Source organism: Uranotaenia lowii, chromosome 1 (genome assembly GCF_029784155.1).
Source record: "Uranotaenia lowii strain MFRU-FL chromosome 1, ASM2978415v1, whole genome shotgun sequence".
Classification (NCBI taxonomy): Eukaryota; Metazoa; Arthropoda; class Insecta; order Diptera; family Culicidae; genus Uranotaenia; species Uranotaenia lowii.
The window spans coordinates 178,470,222-178,484,055 of NC_073691.1; the positions used below are offsets into that span (position 1 = coordinate 178,470,222).

Consider the following 13,834-nt stretch of genomic DNA (forward strand, 5'->3'; position numbering starts at 1 on the left):
TCACATTTTCAAAACCTTTTGTGTTATTTTTGAGCAATTTATGGGTTATTTGTGTGACTTTTGTCCCTTATTTCTCATTTTTGTGTCTATAGTGTGCCATTTTGGTGTTGTTTTTGTTAGATTTTGACATTTTAGTAATTTAAGTATCATATTTGTGCCATTTATTATACGTTTTCTGAGTAATTTTCGTGTAATTTTAAACCATTTTTGTGCCGTTTTTAGGCTATTTATTTGCATTGTGGTATTTTTGTCACTTTTGTACCATTTTTCAACCATGTCTGGATCAACTTTGAACCATCTTTGGAAAATTTTTTAGGGATATTTGGCATTTTTGCACCATCTTCGAGCCATTTTTTTGACCATCTTCTAGCCGTTCGTGTACCAACTTTGAGCCATTTTTTGTTATTTTTAAATCATTTTTGTATCATTTTTACATCATTTTTATGTCACTTTTGTTTTGAATTTTTGTAATTTTTGTAACATTTTTGTTTAACTTTTGAATCATTTTGGTATTATTTTTGTATCATTTTTGAATCATTTGTGTATCATTTTTGAATCTTTTTTGTATCATCTTTGAATCATTTTTGTATAATTTTTGTAACATTTTCGTTTCATTTATAATTTCATTTTTGTATCAATTTTGTATCAATTTTGTATGATTTATGAATCCTTTTTGTATGACTTTTGTATCATATTGGTGTTATTTTTGTATCAATTTTGAATCATTTTCATATCATTTTTGTATCATTTTTGTATCATTTTTGTATCATTTTTGTATCATTTTCGTATCATTTTTGTATCATTTTTGTATCATTTTTGTATCATTTTTGTATCATTTCTGTATCATTTTTGTATCATTTTTGTATCATTTTTGTATCATTTTTGTATCATTTTTGTATCATTTTTGTATCATTTTTGTATCATTTTTGTATCATTTTTGTATCATTTTTGTATCATTTTTGTATCATTTTTGTATCATTTTTGTATCATTTTTGAATCATTTTTGTATCATTTTTGTATCATTTTTGTATCATTTCTGTATCATTTTTGTATCATATTTGTATCATTTTTGTATCATTTTTGTATCATTTTTTTATCATTTTTGTATCATTTTTGTATCATTTTTGTATCATTCTTGTATCATTTTTGTATCATTTTTGTATCATTTTTGTATCATTTTTGTATCATTTTTGTATCATTTTTTAATCATTTGTGTATCATTTGTGTATCATTTTTGTATCATTTTTGTATCATTTTTGCATCATTTTTGTATCATTTTTGTATCATTTTTGTATCATTTTTGTATCATTTTTGTATCATTTTTGTATCATTTTTGTATCATTTTTGTATCATTTTTGTATCATTTTTGTATCATTTTTGTATCATTTTTGTATCATTTTTGTATCATTTTTGTATCATTTTTGTATCACTTCTGTATCATTTTTGTATCATTTTTGTATCATTTTTGTATCATTTTTGTATCATTTTTGTATCATTTTTGTATCATTTTTGTATCATTTTTGTATCATTTTTGTATCATTTTTGTATCGTTTTTGTATCATTTTTGTATCATTTTTGTATCATTTTTGTATCATTTTTGTATCATTTTTGTATCATTTTTGTATCATTTTTGTATCATTTTTGTATCATTTTTGTATCATTTTTGTATCATTTTTGTATCATTTTTGTATCATTTTTGTATCATTTTTGTATCATTTTTGTATCATTTTTGTATCATTTTTGTATCATTTTTGTATCATTTTTGTATCATTTTTGTATCATTTTTGTATCATTTTAGAATCATTTTTGTATCATTTTTGTATCATTTTTGTATCATTTTTGTATCATTTTTGTATCATTTTTGTATCATTTTTGTATCATTTTTGGATCATTTTTGTATTATTTTCGTTTCATTTTTGGTAATTTTTGTCATTTTTGTCATTTTTGTCATTTTTGTCATTTTTGTCATTTTTGTCATTTTTGTCATTTTTGTCATTTTTGTCATTTTTGTCATTTTTGTCATTTTTGTCATTTTTGTCATTTTTGTCATTTTTGTCATTTTTGTCATTTTTGTCATTTTTGTCATTTTTGTCATTTTTGTCATTTTTGTCATTTTTGTCATTTTTTTCATTTTTTTCATTTTTGTCATTTTTGTCATTTTTGTCATTTTTGTCATTTTTGTCATTTTTGTCATTTTTGTCATTTTTGTAATTTTTGTCATTTTTGTCATTTTTGTCATTTTTGTCATTTTTGTCATTTTTGTCATTTTTGTCATTTTTGTCATTTTTGTCATTTTTGTCATTTTTGTCATTTTTGTCATTTTTGTCATTTTTGTCATTTTTGTCATTTTTGTCATTTTTGTCATTTTTGTCATTTTTGTCATTTTTGTCATTTTTGTCATTTTTGTCATTTTTGTCATTTTTGTCATTTTTGTCATTTTTGTCATTTTTGTCATTTTTGTCATTTTTGTCATTTTTGTCATTTTTGTCATTTTTGTCATTTTTGTCATTTTTGTCATTTTTGTCATTTTTGTCATTTTTGTCATTTTTGTCATTTTTGTCATTTTTGTCATTTTTGTCATTTTTGTCATTTTTGTCATTTTTGTCATTTTTGTCATTTTTGTCATTTTTGTCATTTTTGTCATTTTTGTCATTTTTGTCATTTTTGTCATTTTTGTCATTTTTGTCATTTTTGTCAATTTTGTCATTTTTTTGTCAATTTTGTCATTTGGGGATTTTTTTTTATTATCTGACAATTTGCGCCGGGGGTCTTCAGATTTTCCCCAAAATTGAAAATTTGGTTCATTTTTGTGACTTAAAAACACATGTAATTTTTCAGATTTCTAACATTTTTATTTTTTGAGTTAGCTTCGGTTAGATTTTTTTGTAAATAAAAAATAACCATTTTTCAAAGCTACATAACTCTGTTGTTTCTCAACGGAAATAATAAAATAGCACATCAAAATGCATTGAAATTTTATCAGCTTTCCAAATAGAATAGTTGAAAAAAATTAAATAATGACCTTCAACATGAAAAGTTGTAAATAAACTTTAAATGGCTTCTAAAAGTACCGTCTGCACCACCGAATATTTTGCAAAAAATACCATTGTATAGCTCGATTCATGATGCAACTTTCATCTGAAGACACCAAAGTGGGCCATTAACACCTTGAAGAGTTATGAAAGAAATAATGACAATAAATCTCTTTTTTTGCATCGAAAACAAACAATGGTCGAACAACTGCACTCACATATGGAGATAGCAAGCACTTCTAACCTAACAACATGGAAACAAAAGAACTTACCAAAGCAGGTAAAAAACACTACTTTTTCGTGCTTTGTAGAGTGTTTGCAGCAAAACTGACTTCAAATTTTAACCAAAATTCTGAGTATCGTATTGTTTAAGTGATATAACTAATAATGGGAATGTTGCTTTTACAACCTAGTCATATATAACTATATAACTTATTAATTTTTCGATCAAAGATCATTGTGAAGCATAATCAATGCCTAAAGTAGAAGGTTCAATACCTGTGTTTGGGATTACAAAAATGTGATTAAAAAAATGAAATATAGACGTGCTTTACATAGTTTTTATATCGGGAGCTAAGCACTGGACACCAAAATCCTTTCCCATTGATCAAAAAAGTATGATAAAGTGGCACAAATGTTGTAGAAATAATCAAAGAGCTCAGTATGGCCAGCCCAGGCTGTAAAATGATGAAAATATGATACTTTTACCGTATTCGTTTTCTACATTCGCCCAGTTTTGAGGTTTACCATACTAGAACGAACATAATTCGTCGTCAGTGTTTTGCTACCTCGATCGCTCACACACGAATCTCCAGTGTTCCACCGTCCATTTTAAATCAAATCTGGGGAATTACGGATGCAAAAATTAGCGCATAAACTTCTAAAAATGACAGTAAAATGTGCATAACTTGTTGTGACCTGGTGCAAAACTGGGTATAAACGAATACGTTATTAGATTTTTGGATATAACATGAAGTCAGTTAAGCTGCAACAATCTACCGCCCCTTCTTTCATAACAGTCCCATATACAAAAATAAGCAAGCGAGACAATCAGCTTTTTCTGTTTTGGAATATATTTTTAAATTGTTACCACCACTTTCAGCATAAACGAAAATCGTTTCTAGGTTGTCATAATAAATCGTTAGGCCTGAAATTTTCGAAATGGAGTTATTGGTAAGGTCGAGAGCACCATTTTTATTCATTATGGAACTGTTAATCGGCCATATTTAAAACCTTTTTCGAATCTACTAGCATAACAGTCCCATACAAAATATATTTTTCTCACCAAGCTACCTTCTAAGACTTAATTTGATCATTTTTGAACTTCTAAATGCAATTGTCAGAAAAAAACATACTTTTGCAAAAAAATATCATGAATTCCACATTGTAAGTTGAATCTTTTTACGATTTTTGATTGCATCCGATAGTTTTTCGCTCAGGAAGTCATTTCTAAGAACGTCAGACCTGCCTTCGAAAACTAGTGTGCATCATTCGACATCAAGTGAGTTAAAAAAATGTTTAAATGATTCAAAGCAATAAACCAAAGACTATTTTGCCGAAAGAAACATTGAAAAGTAATCAAATCCGTGGTATTTCACATATGGGACTGTTATTCAGGTATATTACATATAGGACAGCCACGAATTGATATTTTTTTTCGAAATTTCTAGAACAAAATATTTTTTTTTTGAGTCTTTTATGTTGAAGCCTTATGTTGACCTAAAATGACGAAAATTCATATGGGACTGTTATGCGAGTAGGGGCGGTCTGAAAAGGACGAAAAAATAGTGTTTTTTACCTGCTTTGATAAGTTCTTTTGTTTCCATGTTGTAAGAAGTGCTTGCTATCTCCATATGTGAGTGCAGTTGTTCCACCATTGTTTGTTTCCGATGCAAAAAAAGAGATTTATTGTCATTATTTCTTTCATAACTCTTCAAGGTGTTAATGGCCCACTTTGGTGTCTTCAGATGAAAGTTGCATCATGAATCGAGCTATACAATGGTATTTTTTGCAAAATATTCGGTGGTGCAGACGGTACTTTTAGACGCCATTTAAAGTTTATTTACAACTTTTCATGTTGAAGGTCATTATTTAATTTTTTTCAACTATTCTATTTGGAAAGCTGATAAAATTTCCATGCATTTTGATGTGCTATTTTATAATTTCCGTTGAGAAACAACAGAGTTATGTAGCTTTGAAAAATGGTTATTTTTTATTTACAAAAAAATCTAACCGAAGCTAACTCAAAAAATAAAAATGTTAGAAATCTGAAAAAATACATGTGTTTTTAAGTCGCAAAAATGAACCCAATTTTCAATTTTGGGGAAAATCTGAAGACCCCCGGCGCAAACCCGTCAGATAATAAAAAAAAATCCCCATTTTTGTCATTTTTGTCATTTTTGTCATTTTTGTCATTTTTGTCATTTTTGTCATTTTTGTCATTTTTGTCATTTTTGTCATTTTTGTCATTTTTGTCATTTTTGTAATTTTTGTCATTTTTGTCATTTTTGTCATTTTTGTCATTTTTGTCATTTTTGTCATTTTTGTCATTTTTGTCATTTTTGTCATTTTTGTCATTTTTGTCATTTTTGTCATTTTTGTCATTTCTGTCATTTTTGTCATTTTTGTCATTTTTGTCATTTTTGTCATTTTTGTCATTTTTGTCATTTTTGTCATTTTTGTCATTTTTGTCATTTTTGTCATTTTTGTCATTTTATGTCAATTTTTTTTATTTTTCTGTCATTTTTTTGTAATTTTTTTGTAATTTTTCTGTCATTTTTTGTCATTTTTGTCATTTTTGTCATTTTTGTAATTTTTGTCATTTTTGTCATTTTTGTCATTTTTGTCATTTTTGTCATTTTTGTCATTTTTGTCATTTTTGTCATTTTTGTAATTTTTGTCATTTTTGTCATTTTTGTCATTTTTGTCATTTTTGTCATTTTTGTCATTTTTGTCATTTTTGTCATTTTTGTCATTTTTGTCATTTTTGTCATTTTTGTCATTTTTGTCATTTTTGTCATTTTTGTCATTTTTGTCATTTTTGTCATTTTTGTCATTTTTGTCATTTTTGTCATTTTTGTCGTTTTTGTCATTTTTGTCATTTTTGTCATTTTCGTCATTTTTGTCATTTTTGTCATTTTTGTCATTTTTGTCATTTTTGTCATTTTTGTCATTTTTGTCATTTTTGTCATTTTTGTCATTTTTGTCATTTTTGTCATTTTTGTCATTTTTGTCATTTTTGTCATTTTTGTCATTTTTGTCATTTTTGTCATTTTTGTCATTTTTGTCATTTTTGTCATTTTTGTCATTTTTGTCATTTTTGTCATTTTTGTCATTTTTGTCATTTTTGTCATTTTTGTCATTTTTGTCATTTTTGTCATTTTGGTCATTTTGGTCATTTTTGTCATTTTTGTCATTTTTGTCATTTTCGTCATTTTTGTCATTTTTGTCATTTTTGTCATTTTTGTCATTTTTGTCATTTTTGTCATTTTTATCATTTTTATCATTTTTATCATTTTTGTCATTTTTGTCATTTTTGTCATTTTTGTCATTTTTGTCATTTTTGTCATTTTTGTCATTTTTTGTCATTTTTTGTCATTTTTGTCATTTTTGTAATTTTTGTCATTTTTGTCATTTTTGTCATTTTTGTCATTTTTGTCATTTTTGTCATTTTTGTCATTTTTGTCATTTTTGTCATTTTTGTCATTTTTGTCATTTTTGTCATTTTTGTCATTTTTGTCATTTTTGTCATTTTTGTCATTTTTGTCATTTTTGTCATTTTTGTCATTTTTGTCATTTTTGTCATTTTTGTCATTTTTGTCATTTTTGTCATTTTTGTCATTTTTGTCATTTTTGTCATTTTTGTCATTTTTGTCATTTTTGTCATTTTTGTCATTTTTGTCATTTTTGTCATTTTTGTCATTTTTGTCATTTTTGTCATTTTTGTCATTTTTGTCATTTTTGTCATTTTTGTCATTTTTGTCATTTTTGTCATTTTTGTCATTTTTGTAATTTTTTTAATTTTTGTCATTTTTGTCATTTTTGTCATTTTTGTCATTTTTGTCATTTTTGTCATTTTTGTCATTTTTGTCATTTTTGTCATTTTTGTCATTTTTGTCATTTTTGTCATTTTTGTCATTTTTGTCATTTTTGTCATTTTTGTCATTTTTGTCATTTTTGTCATTTTTGTCATTTTTGTCATTTTTGTCATTTTTGTCATTTTTGTCATTTTTGTCATTTTTGTCATTTTTGTCATTTTTGTCATTTTTGTCATTTGTGTCATTTTTGTCATTTTTGTCATTTTTGTCATTTTTGTCATTTTTGTCATTTTTGTCATTTTTGTCATTTTTGTCATTTTTGTCATTTTTGTCATTTTTGTCATTTTTGTCATTTTTGTCATTTTTGTCATTTTTGTCATTTTTGTCATTTTTGTCATTTTTGTCATTTTTGTCATTTTTGTCATTTTTGTCTTTTTGGTGTCATTTTTGTCATTTATGTATCATGTTTCGCTTTCAACGAGTCAGACTCGTACAGCTTTGATAGATGAAACAAATCTTTAACACGTGACATTTCGCAATGAAGTCTATGGCATACATTTTGAACTGTGAGGTTGACTTTCAAGAGGTTTTATTTCAAAAGAAAAAAAAATACGAGTGATTTGTTATCTACGTGGTAAACATCAAAAAGCTTAAATCACGAGTCTGGCTCGTAGTAGAGAATTTCAACAATTGTCAAACTTATTTTACATGTTTTTTCCCTTTTATCTCAGGGATATTTAGATGATTATGTACCTAGCAACTTCTTTTGTTAGACTATAGATTATTTTTCACGTTTTTCCATTATAATATACTGTTTTTATCTCTACCACGAGTCAGACTCGTGGTTTTATCTTTTGATAAAAATACTAACTATGTAACAACAAATCACTCGCGCTTTTCCCTTATGGAATGTTTTCTGTGACCATGAGTTGACTCGTGATAAAAATTGTACCGCTAAGTAAAATTTTCACGAGCCAGACTCGTGATAATTGTGATTTTGGCTCAAGTTCATCTAAGATTTCTATTAATTCATCAAAAATTTCTATGCCAAACTGAAGAGAGGCGAACTCGTAAAATGCTGGTAGTTCCCGATACCATCTAAATCCCTGCCGGTCGCGGATCGGATAAGATTGAACTGTTTTGCACTTCTACATGCATCTCCTAATATCCATCAAATCGTAATGCAGCCAAATCGAAAAGCGCGCAAAACAGTCCCTAGTCTCTCTGATGTAGGAATAACTAGTTTCCCTCGCTCCCTGCTTCGATCGAATCGAAAGGACTCTTCGAACGGGAAAATCCCTCTACGGTATCCCTTTCTCCTCCACTCCACGTCAACTCGTCATACCGCACACGCTGCTGCACTTCCTAACTTCCGATTTTGGTGATCAGCCCGAACATCTGCAGAAATAAATTTTCCTACCTAACCTAACACAATCACAACCGAATGTGTGTTGTGTTGTGTAGGAAGGAAGGGCACGTGCCATCCGGAGGTTCCCGCGTGACACTTCCTCCTGCCTCTCACTTCAGTCCCTTCGATCGCATACCTGGCACTGGCTGACTGACTGACTGGTTTGGCCGTACCGTATGTGATGATGACGACGACGATGAGACAGTGTGGCAAAAATCTCACCCTACGGTAGAACTTTTTCGGGCTGAGGGCCAAAAACACCCGGCGCGCGCACCCTTAGCCGAATTTGCTGCAGCTCACCACGTTGTTGTTTCCCTCCCGACTTTCTCGGGCTCTCTGCTGTAGCTAGCCTAGAGGTTTTGGATATGGGCAAATATTTCCTCTTTTTTGGCACAGAATTGCGCGCTCCCGACTACAATCGGTACTTTGATTGAGCAAAATAAAATGAGAAAAAATGGTACAATAAAATCCCAAATATAAGAGAGACAATTATCGTCAGCGTCTTCTTGGTTTGGCTCCTTGGCAAGGAAAAGGTGATAAGATTTGGCATCTTGCTACTTCAAATACAGCTGGCTTGGCGGCAAAAAGGAACAAAAATAAGGAAAGGCGCTTCATTGCTGCCTTGGATATAAGTTGTTGGTGGAAAGTCGGTAAGTCACAATGGCAATCAAAATAACTGTGATACGGTCGTTTTCGGAATGAAAAGTCTGCTCTTGCATTCGGACAATGTGCGGTTCCAGATGCGCCGAAATGCTTTGACCATAAGCTTTGTCCATCAATCCATTTTTGGGCCGAACAGGAACTGCTTACCATACGATGATTCTTGATTCTGGGTTGTCTCGACAGAACAAACACTACATTCGTTGCCATAAACATTCAATCTGCAATTTACCAGCGTTTGAAGATTTTTGACGGTCGCCATGGAGTTTTGTTTATCAAATATTGATCGAAAAGGCATTCTTAACCTGAAAATTATTCATCCAAAGAATCATCCACGGAAATAGTATGAATTTCTGACGGTCGCCATTGAGGAAATGTTTTTTTCGCTTTTACAATCAATGATCAATGCTCCATTCCGACTTAAAAATTATCCATCCGTAGTATTTTTATTCCGAAGAATTCATCTTACTCCCCTGAAATTTATCATTTCAACCCGAAATAAGTGTATTGCATCATTAAACGCAGATTGGAACAAATTTCTGTTAGTAGTACCTACACTAGAAGATGAGTGCTTAATTAATTGAAAAAAAAACTTACCCGTCGTTTTCCAAACATTTGCTGGTCCTGAAAATGAAAAAAGAAATAGTTCACTTAAATTTCATCTTAAATGAAATATTCTAAATTTAATATTTTTTCAATAATAATTTCAATAAAATTGCAGCAAAAATAAAGAGGAAAAATTCTATTTCTGTCAAGTTTTCTCTCTTTAAAATATTCGAGTGAAATACCCGAGTGTATTCCAAGTAAACAACACAAAAAGCGCGAAAAACTCATATAGGTGCGTATCACTGGCAAAAGTTTGCTAATTTATGCAGAGCCTTGTTTTCAATCAATTTACTTTGTTCCCGAAAATTCCCCCGTCTTCAGTGCGCTCGCGCCAAGCAAAATCCTAGAATGAACGAAAAAAAACCCTCCCCTTACAAGGATGCAGAAAAGAAAATGCATCTCATAAATGCCAAAAATGCCTTGCAAGAAGAGCTGTCCATCTTCCGGAATCAGCTGATCATCTAGTGGAAGTATTTAAATTTACCGTCTTCCACGTTCAACCCCCTTCCAGAATTGTCTTGTATGTCCTTCTCTAAATAGCAAGGGTCTTCGTCCTTAGGCCAGGCCTAAACCATCTACGTGAGATTGTTGCTGGGCAGCATTCAAAATACATAGTCTCCTAAGAAATATGGCAAACGAAATCAAAAGGAAAAGAGTAAAAAAAGTCATACAGCCAGGATTGTTGCCGTATTCGTTACAGAGCTAATTGTCTTGCAAAATCCGTCCTTACGCAAAAGGATCTAACAGCAGTGCAGCATCGGCGCTTGGAATGTGCCTCTGGCAATCGTAGTGATTTGCGCGCTCTCGATTCTTTGCAGAACAGATAGAACAAAACTAATAAAAAAAAATGAATAGGAAAATACATATTGTTCTTGCAATGTTTTCAAAGCAAGAAAAAATAAATAAACTTAAATTAAAAGCAAGTAAAATATTGAAATGAAACAATTAAATAACGAAATTCGAAACAAATAATAAAACCTTGAAAAAAATGTCAAATATGAACAAGAAACTTCCGAAGATGAAACGAAATTGAATTATTTGAGAATTAACTGAATAAACTGAATAAAGGGAAAACAATATTTATTAAATAAAAAATAAAATATTTTCAAAATCATAAAAATTGTGTAATTTTGAGAAATTAAAAAAAAACATAAAACCCGATGATATTCAACCTAATAAAAGAAAGGAAATGAAGTTCATTTAATGAAAAGGCGGAAAAAAAAGTTAACAAATCCATGATGAAACAGTTTCGTCTTAGAATCATTGTCTTAAAATTGTTGTTAATTTTTTTTTTAATTATCTTAAAACAATCTTAGAATTGTCTTAAAATTGTATTAAATGTCTAGAAATGTTTTCAATTTTTTAAAATGATATTCAAATTATCTCAAAATTTTCTCAAAAAATATTTAAAATAAGTCTTGACATTGTCCTAAATTCATCTCAAAATGGTCTTAAATTGTATTTTTTATATTTCCTTTTTCTCAGGGATTGCAAAATATTCTTAAAACTGCCTTAGAACAGACTTCCAATTGTCTCAAAATTATGGTATAAAACTAGTATTAGGTCTTTTTTTCTCTCTATTTTGTCTTCTTTTGTCATCTTGTCTGAAAAGACAAAAAAAAAATTCAACAACCGAAAAAAACACTTTAAAAAGACCAAAAAGCAAAAAAACAAAAAGTCAATAAAAAGAACAAAATATAGTTCTTTTCTGATTTTATTACCTTTTTTGAATTTTTTTTTCTTCCTTTTTCGTCTCTTTTCTTGTTTTTTTTTCGTTTCTTCATCTTTTTTAAATCTTTTCTTTTGTTACAGACTTTTGTCTTTTTCTTTGTATTTTTTTGTCTTTCATGTTCGTTTATGTCTGTTTTTCTCTGTTTGTTTGTTTTTCATTTTTGTCATTTTTGTCATTTTTGTCTTTTTTATCTTTTTTTGTCTTTCTTGTCTTTCTTGTCTTTTTTGTCTTTTTGGTCTTTTTGGTCTTTTTGGTCTTTTTGGTCTTTTTGGTCTTTTTGGTCTTTTTGGTCTTTTTGGTCTTTTTGGTCTTTTTGGTCTTTTTGGTCTTTTTGGTCTTTTTGGTCTTTTTGGTCTTTTTGGTCTTTTTGGTCTTTTTGGTCTTTTTGGTCTTTTTGGTCTTTTTGGTCTTTTTGGTCTTTTTGGTCTTTTTGGTCTTTTTGGTCTTTTTGGTCTTTTTGGTCTTTTTGGTCTTTTTGGTCTTTTTGGTCTTTTTGGTCTTTTTGGTCTTTTTGGTCTTTTTGGTCTTTTTGGTCTTTTTGGTCTTTTTGGTCTTTTTGGTCTTTTTGGTCTTTTTGGTCTTTTTGGTCTTTTTGGTCTTTTTGGTCTTTTTGGTCTTTTTGGTCTTTTTGGTCTTTTTGGTCTTTTTGGTCTTTTTGGTCTTTTTGGTCTTTTTGGTCTTTTTGGTCTTTTTGGTCTTTTTGGTCTTTTTGGTCTTTTTGGTCTTTTTGGTCTTTTTGGTCTTTTTGGTCTTTTTGGTCTTTTTGGTCTTTTTGGTCTTTTTGGTCTTTTTGGTCTTTTTTGTCTTTTTTGTCTTTTTTGTCTTTTTTGTCTTTTTTGTCTTTTTTGTCTTTTTTGTCTTTTTTGTCTTTTTTGTCTTTTTTGTCTTTTTTGTCTTTTTTGTCTTTTTTGTCTTTTTTGTCTTTTTTGTCTTTTTTGTCTTTTTTGTCTTTTTTGTCTTTTTTGTCTTTTTTGTCTTTTTTGTCTTTTTTGTCTTTTTTGTCTTTTTTGTCTTTTTTGTCTTTTTTGTCTTTTTTGTCTTTTTTGTCTTTTTTGTCTTTTTTGTCTTTTTTGTCTTTTTTGTCTTTTTTGTCTTTTTTGTCTTTTTTGTCTTTTTTGTCTTTTTTGTCTTTTTTGTCTTTTTTGTCTTTTTTGTCTTTTTTGTCTTTTTTGTCTTTTTTGTCTTTTTTGTCTTTTTTGTCTTTTTTGTCTTTTTTGTCTTTTTTGTCTTTTTTGTCTTTTTTGTCTTTTTTGTCTTTTTTGTCTTTTTTGTCTTTTTTGTCTTTTTTGTCTTTTTTGTCTTTTTTGTCTTTTTTGTCTTTTTTGTCTTTTTTGTCTTTTTTGTCTTTTTTGTCTTTTTTGTCTTTTTTGTCTTTTTTGTCTTTTTTGTCTTTTTTGTCTTTTTTGTCTTTTTTGTCTTTTTTGTCTTTTTTGTCTTTTTTGTCTTTTTTGTCTTTTTTGTCTTTTTTGTCTTTTTTGTCTTTTTTGTCTTTTTTGTCTTTTTTGTCTTTTTTGTCTTTTTTGTCTTTTTTGTCTTTTTTGTCTTTTTTGTCTTTTTTGTCTTTTTTGTCTTTTTTGTCTTTTTTGTCTTTTTTGTCTTTTTTGTCTTTTTTGTCTTTTTTGTCTTTTTTGTCTTTTTTGTCTTTTTTGTCTTTTTTGTCTTTTTTGTCTTTTTTGTCTTTTTTGTCTTTTTTGTCTTTTTTGTCTTTTTTGTCTTTTTTGTCTTTTTTGTCTTTTTTGTCTTTTTTGTCTTTTTTGTCTTTTTTGTCTTTTTTGTCTTTTTTGTCTTTTTTGTCTTTTTTGTCTTTTTTGTCTTTTTTGTCTTTTTTGTCTTTTTTGTCTTTTTTGTCTTTTTTGTCTTTTTTGTCTTTTTTGTCTTTTTTGTCTTTTTTGTCTTTTTTGTCTTTTTTGTCTTTTTTGTCTTTTTTGTCTTTTTTGTCTTTTTTGTCTTTTTTGTCTTTTTTGTCTTTTTTGTCTTTTTTGTCTTTTTTGTCTTTTTTGTCTTTTTTGTCTTTTTTGTCTTTTTTGTCTTTTTTGTCTTTTTTGTCTTTTTTGTCTTTTTTGTCTTTTTTGTCTTTTTTGTCTTTTTTGTCTTTTTTGTCTTTTTTGTCTTTTTTGTCTTTTTTGTCTTTTTTGTCTTTTTTGTCTTTTTTGTCTTTTTTGTCTTTTTTGTCTTTTTTGTCTTTTTTGTCTTTTTTGTCTTTTTTGTCTTTTTTGTCTTTTTTGTCTTTTTTGTCTTTTTTGTCTTTTTTGTCTTTTTTGTCTTTTTTGTCTTTTTTGTCTTTTTTGTCTTTTTTGTCTTTTTTGTCTTTTTTGTCTTTTTTGTCTTTTTTGTCTTTTTTGTCTTTTTTGTCTTTTTT

At 28.4% G+C, this 13,834-nt stretch overlaps 1 protein-coding gene across 1 annotated transcript in view; it reads right to left on the bottom strand.

Moving 5' to 3' along the window:
- Nucleotides 1–13,834, bottom strand: part of LOC129738307 (M-phase inducer phosphatase 2-like) — a 390,510-nt gene that overhangs the window by 50,450 nt on the left and 326,226 nt on the right. The window contains exon 4 of the mRNA XM_055729495.1: nucleotides 9,735–9,761. Coding sequence (XP_055585470.1) covers nucleotides 9,735–9,761 — 27 coding nt within the window. The remainder of the gene's footprint in view (nucleotides 1–9,734; nucleotides 9,762–13,834) is intronic.